Genomic DNA, 18,038 nt, shown 5'->3' with positions numbered 1-18,038 from the left:
ATCATGTGATACATACTGCTTTTCGTATCACCTATGGGGAAATTATTATGTTTCAAAACATTTATTTAAGCTAAAAAATAGTAAGCAAAAAAGTAAACAAAATAAGGTAGCCTTGTTCATAACTTTTCCAAATTTCGAAGCAGTTCTCTAGATATTTAATATTAAGCAACCAGCACCACACACCCAGCAAGCACCATACAATATTACAATATGACTCACGCCAGAACAGTCTAGAGGGCCTACCGCGCACCACGTTCGACGTGTTGCGTGTGTGTTCCTGTCACACTTATGTACGAATTTACAAGTGCGACAGTGAGGCAACACATCGAACGTGGTTCGCGGTAGGCCCTCAGGTCCGAGCCGAGGTGCCCGACACTCCGTTTTCTATACAAAACATCACATAATCAATTATCAATCACCCGTCATAGAAAACGAAATGCGGACCCCGGACCCGGACCATCCTAGCGTGAGTGGGTTCCTTTTACCTTTTTGGTACGGAACCCTAAATATACCATCCTTGTTTATCGACATCACATCTGTTGCTACTTGCTAGCAGAACCAACAAAATTTAGCTTATCATATTTACCTACTTATCTTTTTATTACTATTTAGTTTTGTTGATAACACTTTTATTATATATTAGGGAATGTAACATAATACTTCTGTTTGTTGCAACCGACTGTCGCGTCAAGACGTGAAGCATATATAGTACTTCCTACTAGGTACATATTTTCTGAAACCTAAAGTAGGTAACAATATAAAAAATATATATAAATATAATAGTTTTGAATAAAATGTCTACGATGTTTAAGAATAGTCTTTACGTATATGGAGATGAAAATATTCAAGTACCAGCACATTTGAATTTCGGACAATATCTGTTCGATCGGCTAAAATCGTTTTGCAAAAGTAGCGAAGTAGTAATGGTGAGTTGTCTTATTTGATATCGCTATAAGCTTATTTATAAAAAAATATTCAAGCGAAAAGGCTTTCCAGAAGAACAGCAGCATAGGGTCCTTCATAATTAGTTGTACAAACTGTAGTGATTCAAAAAAGCACAAGTGACAACCTAAGAAGTTACGTTCGTCGAGGCGCTTTTTTAGAACCGACGTAAGTAAAATAGTAATGTTTCACAAGGGAGCAAAATGACATATTTACGGCGTGGGCGTACATTGAATCCTAAACGTAGCCAAGAATCCTGTAATTGATTCCCAAGCTAAGCGACGGATTCTAAAAAACAAGTTGAATCCTGAAGGTGGAAATCATTTGGATACCATATGACACGAATTGCTTTTCACATCACCTATGGGGAAATCATTATGTATCAAAAACATAATTGAAGCTAAAAAATAGTATGCAAAAAGTAAAAAAAATGTGTCCTAGACGGAAAAGTGACACTTTGTTGCCTCCTACTCCTAGCAGGGAAAAAATGTGCTATTTTGATTCCGACTCCGAAAAAGCCCTTTTCCGAATAGGTGATGTGAAAAATATCTTTAGGTACTTTCCCGCACGCGTGAGGGAATGAGCACTTTCCGTGCATATGTCGAAACTTTAAAGAGCCATATGTACTGTAAAACGTTGTATGATACACGTGCGAATAGGTAATTCGCAACTCGTGTCGATTTAACTCGTGTCCCTTCGGTCGTGTTTTAATTTATCACCACTCGTTGCGAATTTCCTATTTTCTGCACTTGAATCGTAAATACCTATTTATTAACCACACCAGCTCGTAAAGGCCTTTTCACGTCATTTTATTCCTAAATAACTGTTGAGAAAGTTGTACTTAATTCACAATAGTTTAAATCCGTCTGTATAAAAGCCTTTTAGTGCCAAAACCCTACAAACCATGCATACTTCAAGCAACCCTTTGGGACCACAATCCCGTAATCGCGAAAATAAATTTACTCTCCCATAGAAAATGTCAAGGTCAGACAGCCAAAATGTAGAAAACAGCCAATTTTTATTTCGCGATTTCAGGGTTGGTTCCATAGTAAAAGTTACTCAGTATGACCTATATATTCATCCCGTAAGATTATTGCTAGTGACTAAATAAACATTCTGTATATATCGTTGTCTAAGTATCACAAAACAAGCCTTATTGAATTTACTGTGGGACTTCGTCAATTTGTGTAATAATGGTTATAATTATAATATTTATTTATTATTTAAGTATCCGTATCTTTAATTATGTGAACTGTACAAAATTTCATTGTTGACCTGTATACACAGTATAATTCTCAATAACTTTTAGGAAAACCCTCTTTCCGGAGAGAAAATAACATACAAGGAGTTAATTGAATACGCAGTGAATGTCGCAGTTTTTCTGAGAGACTTGGGAGTTGAAAATGGACAAACCGTTGGTATCGGCAGCGAGAAACGAATACAATTTATTTCTACTGCCTTGGCCGTGGTGTTTACTGGAGCAGCTTATACTCCTCTTGACTTAGAAACTGGGAAAGGTCAGTATGATAAAAGAGAGGTGAGTATGTAGGGATACTAGGGAGGCAAGGACACTCATACACACAACACAGCTCAAATTATTTCTACTGCCTTGGCCGTGGTGTTTACTGGGGCAGCTTATACTCCGCTTGACTTAGAAACTGGAAAAGGTATGATAAAAGAGGTGAGGGATACGAGGGAGGCAAGGACACTCAAACACATAACACAGCTCAAATTATTTCTACTGCCTTGGCCGTGGTGTTTACTGGGGCAGCTTATACTCCGCTTGACTTAGAAACTGGGAAAGGTCAGTATGATAAAAGAGAGGTCAGTATGTAGGGATACTAGGAAGGCAAGGACACTCAAACGCACAACACAGCTCAAATCTTATTATTGCTAAGATAACATAATTATAATTATCAAATAGATCATTTTTATTTTTTCCAGCGGTCCTAGAGCATAAACTGAACTTATCTAGGCCTAAGTATTTCATATGTTCCCAATTATTTTGGGAAACATATCAGGACGTTTTAAAAGAAAGTGATTTCATTGAGCACTTCATATGTTTTGATGAAAATGTTGATATGGAAGTATCGTTAAAGGCAGTGCCAAAAGTGGCAGACTTGGCCACTTTTGAACCTGCTGCAGTGCAGGGGCAAACAGATACCGCCGTGATCCTGTATTCGTCCGGTACCACTGGCATGGCAAAGGGAGTCCAACTGACGCATTTAAACTTTATTTTAAACTGCCAGCCACATGGGTACGTATGAAAATTGATGGCTATAATAACATCCTTTCAGAAAGTCGTTGCATGCTTCTATGTATGATATCTCTCTAGGGGTGTTCCATGCTTGCAATTCAATTTAGTACATATAGTGATTGAATTTTTTACAATAACTTAACCTACTTACCTACATTTATTGATGTTTTTTTTATTAAAACCTTACAGCAATGCCATTCAGTATAGTGTAGTACATATAGTGATTGAATTTTTTACAATAACTTAACCTACTTACCTACATTTATTGATGTTTTTTTTTATTAAAACCTTACAGCAATGCCCTTAAGTAGTGGTAGGTTATACTGTAGAAGAGTTAATTTAAAGACATCATAAACAATAATCGCAATCCAGACTATATAGGGCGCGATTAATAACAAATTGCTGTTACTTACAATAGTGATTCGTTTTTATTTTTGATATTAAATGTCTTTTTTTTTTAGTTTTGAGGACGAGTCTTTGAAAACCATGTTTATAATAGGAGAATGGTTTCACGCTTACGACACATTCCTGACTTACATGTACATGACGCTCGGGAGAAAAATAGTGTTTGTGGACGACGTTACATCTAAAAATATAATGAAGGCTATTCAGCAATGTAAAGTAATAAGTATTACTAAGTATGCATTTATAACATTTAAATAGTTATTTATGCAACAAGAGAGGAAAGTCAGTTTTTCTTGCGAGTGTTGATTTTGACTCAAAAACACGAGATGTAAAATAACTTTGCTCTCGTGTGACACATACAACTTTTCACCTCAGTAGTGAGAACATATTAAAGGTTTAGAAAATTCAACATCAAGTAAAGTTTTTATTCCTGTATTCATAGCCTTCACTAAATTAAAAAGCTACTTTGTCTCACTCCCTGGAGTGAGGAAAGTCGCACTTTCGTTACGGCACATTAATGTTTTCTCTTAAGAGGAATAAGAGGACGACCGGTTCTCCATATTATTATTATAGACAATATTTCTACATTATTTGATGTATAATATTTAACTATAGCTATGCACCTTAGTTTGACTTTTAGATTTTTCGATTATTATAAGAATTAGGAGCGAAAAACAAATTTCCACACAAAATTTTAAATGCTCCTAACTCTAATAATAATTAAAAATTCTAGAAATTCAAACGAAGGAAGGAATTCACTAATTGTGTCGAAACTGACAATATTTTCAATAATGTTAATAATGTTGTATGTATATATGTTGTTGTGTTGTGTTTTTGGACCCGGGCACGTCCTTAAACTACGTTGTGAATGTCATCTCGCTTTGTGTGGTAGGGCACAGCACAGCGGATGTCATCCCAGATCTAAAGCAGAGCCCAACTGGGGAAGTACCTCCATCTTACAGAAAACCGTAGCCAAATAACACTAGACCCTACTCATAGTGTTGTGTTCCTGCCGGTGAGTAAGGTTGCCAGAGCTCAACGAGGGAGGGAGGGGTTTAGGGTCAGCAATGCGCATGTAACTCCTCTGGAGTTGCAGGCGTACATAGGCTACGGAGACTGCTTACAATCAGGCGGGTCGTATGCTTGTTTGCCACCGACGTAATATATAATATAATATATATATATATATTTATATATATATATATATATATATATATAAAGGGGGAAATGCAGACTAATAAGGAAAAGGCGATTTCACGCGGTCGTCCGTTTTCATCTGAGTGTGAGATATAGATCGTGTCATTCACGACGACGCGTGCCTTGACTCGTATTATCATGTTAGATTTAACTAATCTGCGCGTCAACGTCGATGACACAAACTATACACAGTACTAATTTAAGATTTTAGGCATTTTTGAAAGTGTTAGGAAGGTTATATAGATTTGAAATCTTTACATTTATATTTCTATCGATAGACCGATAATAATTCCTTGACACTGTCACTACCAACCACCAATAACAACCCGGTTCATTTAAAGAAGAATTAGCTCTTCTGTCCACATAGGTAATCATAATGAAATGTCGCGATGTTGGAGAGTAAGTGAAATCTTGAAATAGCTAATAAGTAATATAATAACTCAATATTTTTCTAGGTTGATCTCGCTATGTTAGTGCCATCACTCATCGGGTACCTGGTTAAAACAGAACTAGCAGTAGAACAGTACGACCTGAGTTCATTAAAATTTATATTTAGTCGTGCATCTCCTCTAGGTGGTCAAACAATTGATTTGCTCAAAAAAAGGTATTTTATTTTAACATTTTCAGTATTATGCTCCTTGATATAGGTAAACTATTAGTCAATTTTCGGGACCCAACAAGCAAGCAATATTATAAACAGTTATTACCTCAGCAGCTCAAACTAGCGTTGTTACGAAAATACTGGTTCAAGTTACATTTTAATTTGGAATCTTCCGCTTGCTCAGGACTCAAAATCAGTAACAAAAACAAACCCACAGCAAAACCCAACTTTGCTCTCTTATCGAGAGGTTGCACATCAAACAACTATAGTACATGCTGGTTTTATTTTTATTTTCGTGTTCAACTGCATTAACTGATGACTAAACTGATAGGTGCATAAATTCGTTGTGGTGTTTTTAAATATAGAAGTGATTAATTCACTGAACGTGTAGGTACATTAGGTACAGGCTTATCAGATAATTATAATTATTTGTGCAAAAAGAGAGCAAAGTTCGTTATTTCTTCGAGTGGTTCAATACAACATTTAATCCCGTGCAAGCGAAATATTCTATTTATAAAATACGATTCCCACCGACACCGGCTGGAGTCGGGCCGCGCCGGAGCGCATTTTCAATATGCTATAGATTATGTACCTCAGGCAAAAGTGATGAAGTCCGTCCGGAGCCGTCCGCGTCTGCGAGGAGCCGACCGGCTTGAGACCGTAAATATGTGAAATGCGCTCCTACTTCGTCGCCCGTTCGGTGGGTGGGAATTAGTACATTTACCGTACTTACTTCCTTATAGTTCATTGACTTTGACTCTGGATGATTTCCATAATAAGAGTTTTTTTGTTGTTAATAGATTGCCGACACTAAGAGATGTAATACAAGTATATGGCATGACTGAGTCTGGCTGCTTTACGTCAGAGAGTTTCGGTGTTATAGGACCTAAAAGTGGAAGTGTTGGTTTAGTTTACCCTGGAATAACTTTGAAGGTACAGCTATAGATAATTATACAGAATACACCTCCTGCGATTAGTGTATTGATTCCGTTTATTTATACTTGAGCTTGATAAGGGGTTATTAGGTTATTAACATCTACTTATCCGGTCGGCGGATATAGCTATATATCGGTATCTGGCAGCTGCTAATAGGTAACGATTGGGGAATAGCACATACCTTTCACTAGTTTCACTGTCCCTCTCAACAAAAGGAGTCCAGCGACGAGATTATTGTAATAAAGCGCTTGATACATCCTGAATGACTTCGGGGTCGTCCATTAATTACATGAGTTCTCAAGCCGAATATCACCAAATATCACGTGGTGGAGAGGGGGTTTTGGAATATATCACGAAATTTATTTGGGGAATATTCGGAGATAACAAAAGGCTGTTGCATACATGTGCCCTAAATGTAGGCGCTAAAATTGCCTTTTAAACGGGCTTGATCCTTCTCAATATTGAAGAATTCTGTAGTCACCGCGGTGCACATAAGAACAGTGCCTTTTGCTTATCAGCTCAGGGTTTGGGCAAAAATATCATTTCAAATAATTCATACATCTGCGTTTAACAAGTTAGCATCTTAAAAAGTGACGTAATTGTAAGTGTAGCCTGACTGCATTAGCACAAATCTTTGTCCGAGAGGTCACTTTTTCACAAATTTCACAAATAAATGTATGGAGCAGTCCCCCAACAAAATCTGTTTAATTTTAGGTAATCGACCCAAAAACGGATGTAACTCTCGGAGCCAACCAGCGCGGAGAAATACGTTTGCGCGTTGGCCCTCTGTTTATGAAAGGGTACATTGGAATGGACCGGGCAATGTATCTAGACGAGGAGGGTTTCTTTCCAACTGGAGACTTGGGATACTACGATGAAGACAAATACTTTTACATCGTCGGCAGGCTTAAGGAGATTATATTCTACGATGGATATAAGGTAGGTGTATTATTTGGACCCTGAAATCCTATCAATAGCCTCAGACTGCTCTTACCTAGTTTCAAAAGATACCTGGTTTTCCTGTGATCTTCTTCCCTTGATCATCATCTCCGACTGTCTGCAGCTAGTCTCTTCTTCCCATTCTCTCTGTGCTTCCATTGCTTCCGCCGATGTTTCATTTGAACTTTATTAAAAAACCATTATTTTTTTCTGTACTTTTGAAAACGGTGTCCTATAGTAGCCATTAGGTTAGGTTAGATTTGTGACCCTTCTGAAAATATTTAATAACGTTAGTTTTAATTTGATTTGTAATGTTTTACAGTTAGTATTTTCTTCGCGTTGGTGTGGTGAATTTTTTTGTAAATAACTATTATCGGTTCATAGACGGCTCCATCGGAGCTTGAGACTATCCTGGAGCTACATCCGGGAGTACACGAGGCGGGTGTCGTGGGTAAACCGGCGGGAGACATCGGCGAGGACCCGGTGGCCTTCGTGGTCCGGCAGCCCGGCTCGAGCGTCTCTGAGCGGGAGCTCATCGACTACATAGCTACAGCGGTTTGTTTATCTACATAGAAAAACGACATTTTTTTTACGATTTGGTTATGCTGAACGCATACCTCGTGTGACTTTATCAATGAATTCAATCATAATTTCTTCACGCAATTTTGCGGATCACTGTACCTAAAGAGGCGTCCGGGGTTATGTGGGACTTCCATCTCCCATACTCCCATCCATTTTTATCTTAGCGAGAAACGGGGGAGAAGTCCTACTCACTGAAACCACATCGGCGTTACCCGCATTGCCAAATGAGGGACGTCATGGGATCGCGAACATTTGTGTCAGTGCACATGGAAAAGTACCTTGTTGCAGGTATTGAGTTATGCATGGTTCCAAAAAGTAGATTAAATTTGCTATCAATACAAAAAAGAATAATGACTGTAGGTGGAACCACTATTTTTATATAAATTTTTGAATTTTCGACTTCCGAAATGCACAAGTTGAGAAAATTGCATTTAAAGTTTATAGTGGCAAAAAACACACTTCTACTTCGAAGTTACATAGTGAAGGGTATAATCATAATCTTTGGATGTTAAAGAATTATAATAAAGGTGAATTGTCTAAAAATACATGTTAATTATTCTGATTTCTTAGGTTGAACATGCCAGGGTGGAAGAAACACGAAAGTGTTAATTATACCCAATTCATAAAATAATGAGATTAAAACTGTTAGTTTCTCATCATAGTTACATATTCTATGGCATTTTGGGACAATTGAATGAAAGAAAACTCCATAATCATAAAGAAATTTAATAATTACCGCATTTTAACAATTACAAAAAAGATCACTTATAATACCTATTAAAAATCAACAAAAAAAATTGTATATTCATGCTATATCACAAGATCAAATGGCATGTAGCGTGGTGTACCACAATGGTATAATATAAATGGTGTTAAAGCAGTTTTTTTTAACAATAAAGTTTAGTGACTCGGTCTAAACTTTTGTATGGAAACGTAACTAGGGTACCTTGTTACAACATTTACTAAACTTTAGTAACTTTAACTCGAAGATCACTATTTTAGTACCTATAATGCAAGAAATATCTGTAACAAAATGTTATTTAGGATAATTATAGCGGAAATCAATGTATTCTTATTTATAAAAACTTCTGTTTTAGTCGTGTAAGACATAAAGTTTAGCATTTTACTAAACTGGGTACCTTGTCACGCTAAGTCATTATCTTACATAAATGGATTAAAACTAGAAAAAATAACTCAATTGTGTACATAACTGCACCTAATTTATGATTTATCAGTCTTTCAATCAATATTATAATACTAATTAATTATACGTCAAACAACTAAAATTACAGCTCAATTTTTCATTGACTAAATTCGAGATCAACAAATTTATTATTATTAATACAGAAACACCTCGTGACGCGACCTTGGTGTGGTTTTAGTAGGAGAAATATACCTAATCGGTATTTTCCCTCAATCTATCCTCAGCATGGTCGCGTCACGACACACGATAGTGAAGGTGCAATTCTGTGTCGATATCGATGAAATAGGCTTGGTGAACTATTCCGGGAATGGTTATTCAAATCAAAATACTTTGTTTTAGTACAAAACAAAATAAAATAAGTAAATGTAATGTCGAGGTCTGTAATGATAGAATTATTGGATTTTTTAAATATTACACAACGGCAGCCGACTGCAGACTAATATCGCGCACGGCGTCACATCCCCCGGCCCGAGGGGCCTTCACCTTCAGCACCTCTCCAGCCTCTGATCTAAGTAATGGCAAACGTATTAAATTAAAATAAATAGTTATTTTATACAAGAGTCATGCAAGTGTGTGTGTGACGTCTGAAGGATAAACATTGCGTGAACTAGTCTCTGCATTTGATATCGTTTAAAATTAAGAAAATCATCAAGAAATTGTATACAAACCTCAGAAAAACATCAGCACTTTCACTAAGAACACAAGGAATAACTCACGATGGCCTAGGTGAGCTGTTTTTAGCTATTCTTCTTATGAAAACTATTGTGATGGAATAATAATTTAACAGTTAACACACTCACACATAGATCTTTTTGATTTAACGTCTAAATATTCACGAAAAATATCAAAAACAAAGAGGTATTCCACAACCTGATACAAATCAAGTGACAAGCAAACTGTCAATGTCAGTCACTGACACTTGACGATCTACAACGGACACTTAAGTTACGTTCAGAAATATCAATCAGCATACATCTTACAGTTTAAAAATCAGTAATACCACACGAAAAAAATATAAAAACAGCAATTAACTACACAATATGTCCCCGAAATCACAAAAAAAGGCCTGCTTTACCTGCAAAATACTAATACACAGTAAAGATTACTTACAATGTTCCAAATGCAAGAAATTCTTTCATGTTACTTGCACGAACCTTCGAGCGAGGAAATTTGGTACTATGACACCTGGTTCGAGATCATCGTGGAAATGCCAATCATGTAGTATACCTGGAAAAGATCAACAAAAGCCAATACGCGAAACCACTAATACTTCACGCGAATCCAAATCTACAAAGGATGGACCAGCAAAAAATTACAAGTTAGTTATTGATAATCCAAAGGTACATCATCAGGATAGTCCGGAATCCTTGGATAATGAATCATCTGATGATTTAGATACGGACAACCAACTATCATCGCTTTTGGATGACACTTCTCGAAGCCTACCAACCTTGCCTACGTCTGATAATTCACATGTGTTAGAGCTTAAACAAGAGATAGATGTATTAAATACTCAACTTGCTAGTGCACACAACGAAGTGGACCGTCTAAATGCGGAAATAAATATCCTAAACAACAAATTACAGGAGAAGGAAAAGAAGATGGAATTATATAAAAAACTGCTTGTAGAACGAACACCTTTACGCAAACTCACTCCGAGTAAGAAACCTTCGTCAACTATAAAAAAACTACCATCTGTAGACCATAATAATAGCTTCCAGGAAGAAGAAATGAGCCACAGTACACCGAAAAATGAAAACATAATAATCCGCGTAGAAGAGGCGGAAAATACGACCGTACTATCAAACGAAAATAACGAAGAAACAATAAAAAATACAACCTCCTGTCCATTAGATCAAAACAACAGAAAAGGCATTGGTAAAGATAAAGACATAATTACACACAAGACAAACCCCTCATCGCAAACGGGAAAGAGGAAATTTGCTATGATAAGCACGGACAATAAACACGGAATCTTAAAATTTATTAGCAATGATCCAGAACTACAAAATTTTTCATATTGCCACTATATCACACCTGGTGGAAGTATACAAGAATTGTTTCTCGGAATAGAAAATAAAGTAATAAATTTTACCAGCGATGATTACTGCATCATTTTAATTGGAGAAAATGATTTCGAGTTAAATGTAGAGCACCGGGAATTAATACAATATATTAATGAATCTCTAAAACCTGTGACACAAACCAATATTATAGTTGCCTGTCCAACATATAAACTAGGAAAACCAATATACAATAGCAAAATAGAACAATTTAATTCAATGTTATTGAACAATCAATCAATCAATCAAACATTTATTCAGCAAATAGGCCACAGGGGCACTTTTACATGTCCATTTTTACAAACAATAAATTAAAAAAAAAAAAACAATTACAAATATCGAATCTATGAAATAATAAATACTTTATTAGAGATGTATACTGTCTCTAAATGTCAAATTACACAAAAAAAAACTATGATAAAAAAATAAAACCATAAAATACTAAAATTCTTTAGAGATGTATAAGTCTCTACGTGTCAGAGATAAAATATAAAAATATATATTAAATTATCCTTAGAGATGTAGAGGGTCGCCAAGGCTTGAATTCTTATATAAATAATTAAAAGACAAAAAAAATTAAAACAGACAAGAACCGAATGAAGTGTCTCACGTTAATGTCACTCAAAAGTAAAGTTACATACTTTAACATAACCTGTACCCCGTGTAAGCTTAAACAGACCGGTCTCCACAAACAGCACCCGTTCACGAGTATGACGTGTATCTCAGCCATCGCCTCCCTCAACCTTCATTCGGGAAAGTGGCGACCCGATCAACGACGCCACCGTAAGTAAAGACTTTTAAGCGAGCATGACATGTTCAAGCTGCCGGGTTGTATTAATATAAATATAATTAAAAAAAAATGTGAGATACAACATTTGTGCTTGTAAGTTACATTAAAGACGGCATAGCGCCACATAAACGCGACTACATATTATTCATAAGGAGTGCCTACCTATAAAACTAAATTATAAATTTAAATTGACTTAGAGATGTACAGGTCTCTTAGTGTCCAAATCATTAAAATAGGTATTAAAATAAAATGAAATTTAAAATAAAATAAAATTTAAAATAAAATAAAATTTAAAATAAAATAAAATCTTAGAGGTGTATAAGGTCTCTAAGTGTCCAAAACTAAAATAATACAATCAAACGAGAACATGATGTTCTCTTGTGTCAGTTCTACTGGACGCTAGTATGGTTATTTCACAGGAAGAAAACGAAAACACTATTACTGACATTTTTATCATACTATCAAGATCAAGCTACTGGCTTAAAGGCATCCTTATCATCTATAAAATCATTCACAGCATAATACGCCTTACTTAACAAAGAGCTCTTAACGTGTGACTTAAATTTGTTAAGAGGCAAATTCACTATATCAGTGGGAACTTTGTTATAAAAACGTGTACAGTTCCCGACGAAAGACGTACTAACCTTACGGAGGCGGTAACGATGTACAATTTCACGAGAGACATTACTCCTATGACACCAACTTGAACTTGTCATTTGATATGTTTTTACCATCAGGACAGCTAAGTAGACGTGGCATAGCAAATATAATTCATCGTCTCAGCAATTTTATTAGCTGGAAAGCAGAAACAGAAGAACATACCAAGACAAGAAAACATAAAAAAATTACCCAAACAAAAATCTACGACTATTCTTCAGCAAAATCATCGTCGAATAATAAGCTTTTTCGGTCTGAAGAAGTATAGCTCATGTAAGCTTAGGATTATGCACCAAAATATTGCTAGCATCCTCTCAAAGAAAAATATTTTAGAGGTAGCTTTAAATGAACTGACTGAAAAGGATAATAATCCGCACATTTTATGTTTCACAGAGACATTCATTCAAAGAGGAAATGAAAGCAATTGTAAAGTACAAAATTTTCATCTTGCCGCATCTTATTCTCGTGTAGATGAAAAAAGAGGTGGTGTATGTATTATGGTTAGGCAAGGTATTATATACAATGAGCTAGAATGTGTAAAGAAGCTCGCAGTAGAGAAAGTTTTTGAATGCTGTGGTATAATAATTCCTAAGTATGACCTTGTAGTTATTTGTCTTTACAGAACACCAAATTCGCTACCGAACTATTTCATTAATAAATTAGATATTCTGTTAAATAAACTTAATCAAAAATTTAATCAAATTGTCATATCCGGTGACTTTAACATCAACACATTAATATTAAATAAAACCAGCAGAGAATTAATAGACATTGCACAAAATTATAATTTAAAATTACACATTAATAAACCTACTAGAGATAAAACTTGCATTGACCACATTTTAAGTAATATACAAAATGCATCAGCAGACGTATTGCCTCTTGGTCTTTCTGACCACGATACTGCTCAGATGTTAAGCATTAATACAAACAGTCAATTATTCGACAACATACACTACTATAAACTGACCCGAGACTACTGCTCAGATAATATAAAAAAAATTCAAGAATGCTTATCTAAACTCACCTTTTCAGAAGTATATATGGAAGCAGATTTCAATAGAGCATTCAATAAATTTCACGAAATAGTTTTACTTTTTTATAATCTTTGTTTTCCGTTTCAACGCCTTAAAGTCACCTGTGGACTTGTTAAGAAACCAAAGTGGATAACAAATGGAATTAAAATAAGTTGTAAGATGAAAAGGTCACTTAGATTCCAGTATTATAAAGAGGGAAAAACTGAACAAAGGAAAAGTCAATACTACAATTACACAAGACTACTGAAGAAATGTATAAATAAGGCGCAAATAATCAGTAACAGTAAGTACATCGCTAATAGTAAAAATAAATGTAAAGCCTCTTGGGATGTAATAAAAACAGAGACAGAAAACAAAATTATTCAACAATACATAGAAAAAATTTGTCTAAACGGTAAAGAAATCATAAAACCTCAGGAAATAGCATCATGTTTTAATAACTATTTTATTGGATTATCGGACGTTAAAGATAAGAAACTAGATAACCAAAGGAATACAGAGTATCGTAATAATTCGACTTATAATTATAATAGTATGTTTTTAAGTCCATATTCAGAATACGAAATAATGAATATCATTACTTCATTAAATAATTCGCATGCAGTAGGATTTGACGGTATTTGCACATACATCATTAAGCAATGTAAATCTCAACTTAGTGCAATTATAACACATTTAATTAATTTTTCATTCGAAAGCGGCACATTTCCAGAACTACTCAAAATGTCTATAGTAAAGCCACTGTTTAAAAAAAATGATAAGAAGGATATGGGAAACTATCGGCCCATTACTCTGATTCCAATATTAGCAAAAATTTTTGAAAAGTGCATGCACAAAAGACTTACCAGTTTCTTAAATAAATTTAACATAATAAAATTAGAACAAAATGGCTTTCAAAAACATAAATCGACGACACTTGCTGGTTTTAACCTAATTCACCACATCGTTAAATGCATAGACGAAAAAAAAACATACTACAGCTATTTTTCTAGATATGTCCAAAGCTTTTGACTTTGTAGACCATTCGTTACTTTTAGACAAACTAGAAAATTATGGTATAAGAGGTCTTGCACTTAAATGGTTAAAAACCTACTTAAAAAATCGGAAACAGTGTGTAGAAATTGTTAAACTCAACGACTTTAATGAAGAAACCGGCTATAGATCGGAGCTAAAATGTAACGACTTTGGTGTACCGCAAGGTAGTGTACTTGGGCCTTTATTATTTATTGCTTATATAAATGAATTACCCGATATAATTCAATATAAATCTGTTATGTTTGCTGATGACATATCCTTTATTGTTACATCAAGAAAGACTGAAAATATTGAGGAACATGAACGTAAAGTTAATGAGACTTTAAGAAATGTTATAGAATGGTTAGAAAGACATAATTTACGAATTAATATGAGTAAAACTAATTACATACAATTTAACTCCAAACTTGGCGAAAATGTTAAGATTAATGTAAACTACGGAGATGAGTCAATTCAAGAAGTGCAAAATGTAAGTTTCTTAGGGATAGTTTTAAATAAACACTTGGATTGGCAAGCACAAATAGAAAAGATTCGTTGTAAACTAAATAGATTTGTTTATGTACTACGCAAGTTAAGACGCTCATCGGGTTTACATACGGCGTTAACCGCGTATCATGGGTATATTAATTCAGTGTTAAGATATGGGCTTATTTTGTGGGGAAACTGTACGAATTTTAACATTGCATTCGTAGCACAGAAAAAATGTATACGTGCTATTTGTAATCTAGCCCCATACAAGACATGCAAACCATCTTTCAAAAGACTTAGGATCTTACCGCTGCCATGTTTATACATCTTAGAAATCTGCATGTTTGTAAAGAGGCATATGTATTTATTTACAACAGCTGAAAGCGCCTCTACCAGAAATCAACGGGATCCTGGAAGGTTGGTTCATAATTGTGTTCCCAGGACAGCATTATATTCGAATCATTGTTTCGTTATGTGCATGAAACTTTTTAACAAGTTACCAAAATCTATAAGAGAACTGCCTGTACATAGATTTAGAAACAAATTAATGAAGCTATTATCTGATAAAAGCTATTATAGTGTAAATGATTTCCTCTCTGAAGATATACAGCCAGAGTTGTAGTAGTTTTAAGATTTTTGCATGCTAGTACAACTTGTTTAGTACAAATAGCAGAATAAGCAACCAATTGTCACTTACCACCTAAGACACTTTTGTACCTACTTATTCTTTGCAAATAAATAAATACAATACAATACAATACAAAGTTGAATGTTTTCTTATAAAAAACATTAAGTATTTTTTTTTGTTCAAAAAATCATTTTGCTATAGACCGATCCTATACCCTATCTTAGAAAGAGGTAGTTGACTACCCGCGATGGAAATATTGACAAAATTATTCAAAAATTAGAAGGCTTTTAAGACATGGCGTGACAAGGTACCCTGACTACTAAACTTTATATTCGGAGAAATATACTAAAAAAACCTAATTTTACTGATATTCTTGTACACACGTGTTCCTTAGGATGTAAATAACCCAATTATAACACAAACCCATTTTGGCACTTTTTCACCAGCTTCCACAAAAACTCATGTAACTCGGTAACTAAATGTCGTGACTAGGTACCTTTCCAGATGCACTGACACATTTCTACCATGACGCCCCTCGTTCAGTAACAACCTATCTTCGCCTGCTTTTTGATAATATAACTGTCGTTAAAATATTATTTTTTATAAACTCTAAACCCATATTTTCCAGGTACCACCATACATGCATCTGAGAGGCGGGGTAATATTTGTTCCGGAAATACCCAGAAACCAGACGGGAAAAATCATACGTCGTCGCTTGATGGAAATGTTGAAAACTGGTCAATAAATTAATAAAGCGTGTCGTGTCACCAAAAAAATGCGATAATTTAAATACCAAGCAAACCCCCCCCCCCCCCCCCTTGTCTGTTATCAGTACAAAATTTGATACTCAAGCCGTAGCCATTTAGGTGGTGGGCAAGATGTGTATGTGTGAGTTTTAGCATGTTTTTAGGGATATGGACTTGTCGATTTTAATCATGTTATATATCGATTATCTCTACACAGCGGAACGGAATAGCGATTAGGGGGCGTCCACAAATTACGTAACGCAAATTGGAGGGGGGGGGGGGCAGGCCAAGCGTTACGGTCCTGTTACGTTGGGGAGGGAGGGGGGTCAAGGGTTGCGTTACGTCACGCATGATTTTATAATAATACTTTAAAAAAAAAAAATTTTGTTTTTCACATCCCTAATTTGCGATTCTGATTTACCTTTAATATAATGTATTAAGAAATGGAACCAAAACCCGTTCATAGATGATTAAATTTCTTGAAACCACAGTTTAATGATTTATTAAAACAGACAGATTTTTGATTAAAAAGTATCTATACTACCACCTGTCTTTCTTTTCTGAATATTAACTTAAAGATTTTTACAAAGCACTTGTTACGTAACGGAATTGAAGGGGGGGGGGGTCCCAGATAAGCGTGACGGTCCTGTTACATGAGGGGAGGGGGGGGGGGGGTAAAAAAATTAGGTATTTTGCGTTACGTAATTTGTGGACGCCCCCTTATTTGAAGCTTCGATATCTTCACTGGAAATTAACAACATAGAAATGCTAATGGATAATGAATAGATACTTTATGGTATAACAGAATAACTCAATTATTGTGGAAAACATATTTTAGTTTGTTTTGGCCGGTGTCCCATGGATTTTCGCCGTTGATTCTTGTACATAATATCGAACTCACGAAATCATACTGGTTATAAGAATACATAAAGTTGTGTTATAATGGTTTTCTGTTGATTTTAGGTACTTCGTTGAAATGCTTTCAAATAAAATTTAAAATTGTAATAAATGCCGATAGTTTATTGATATGACACATAAAAATGTTGCTGTGTGTGTGTGTGTGTGTGTGTGTGTGTGTGTGTTTGTGTGTATGTGTGTGTGTGGCTACTGTGACAGCTGGCTTAGACTTAATCTTTAGGAATATTGTATCTATGTTCAATTCAATACAAGTCGCACCTGGCAATAACTCTGGTGTTGCAGGTGTCCATGGGCGGCGGTAATAGCTTACCATCAGGTGATCCGTCTGCTCGTTTGCCTATTCTATCATTAAAAAAAAAATTATGAAATTAAATGACAGCTTGAAATCTTGAATTGAAACTTATACCACCTTATAGGGAGCGTGCATGAACTCTAGGAGGCAGCACAGGAGCCGTCAGATTTTTGGCGCGAGGCGTAAATGTGATGTTTTTTGTTCCGATGTAGCCCACAAGATGGCTGAACCTACTATGCACAAGAAAACACGTGACGTGTACATGTGCATATTTATGGTTTCAATTCAGGCCACAAGATGGCAGACCCTCCCTATACGATCCTACCATCTATGATGATAAA

The 18,038-nt window shown here is 35.3% G+C and overlaps 2 protein-coding genes across 2 annotated transcripts in view; one reads left to right on the top strand and one right to left on the bottom strand.

The window, feature by feature from the left end:
- The window catches only part of LOC133520763 (GTP-binding protein SAR1b), a 356,904-nt gene that overhangs the window by 213,260 nt on the left and 125,606 nt on the right, over positions 1 to 18,038 (bottom strand). The gene's annotated exons all lie outside the window — the stretch shown is intronic.
- LOC133520728 (luciferin 4-monooxygenase-like) lies at positions 211 to 16,543 on the top strand. Its single transcript, XM_061855345.1, has 9 exons — positions 211 to 926; positions 2,252 to 2,459; positions 2,887 to 3,199; positions 3,661 to 3,820; positions 5,257 to 5,405; positions 6,203 to 6,335; positions 7,053 to 7,277; positions 7,662 to 7,832; positions 16,370 to 16,543. The coding sequence occupies exons 1-9, from the start codon at positions 795 to 797 to the stop codon at positions 16,484 to 16,486; spliced, it is 1,608 nt and encodes a 535-aa protein (XP_061711329.1). The 5' UTR covers positions 211 to 794; the 3' UTR covers positions 16,487 to 16,543.

Source organism: Cydia pomonella, chromosome 8 (assembly GCF_033807575.1).
Source record: "Cydia pomonella isolate Wapato2018A chromosome 8, ilCydPomo1, whole genome shotgun sequence".
Taxonomy (NCBI): Eukaryota; Metazoa; Arthropoda; class Insecta; order Lepidoptera; family Tortricidae; genus Cydia; species Cydia pomonella.
Note: the sequence above shows the minus strand (reverse complement) of the source record. Positions and strands in the feature narration are given on the sequence as shown.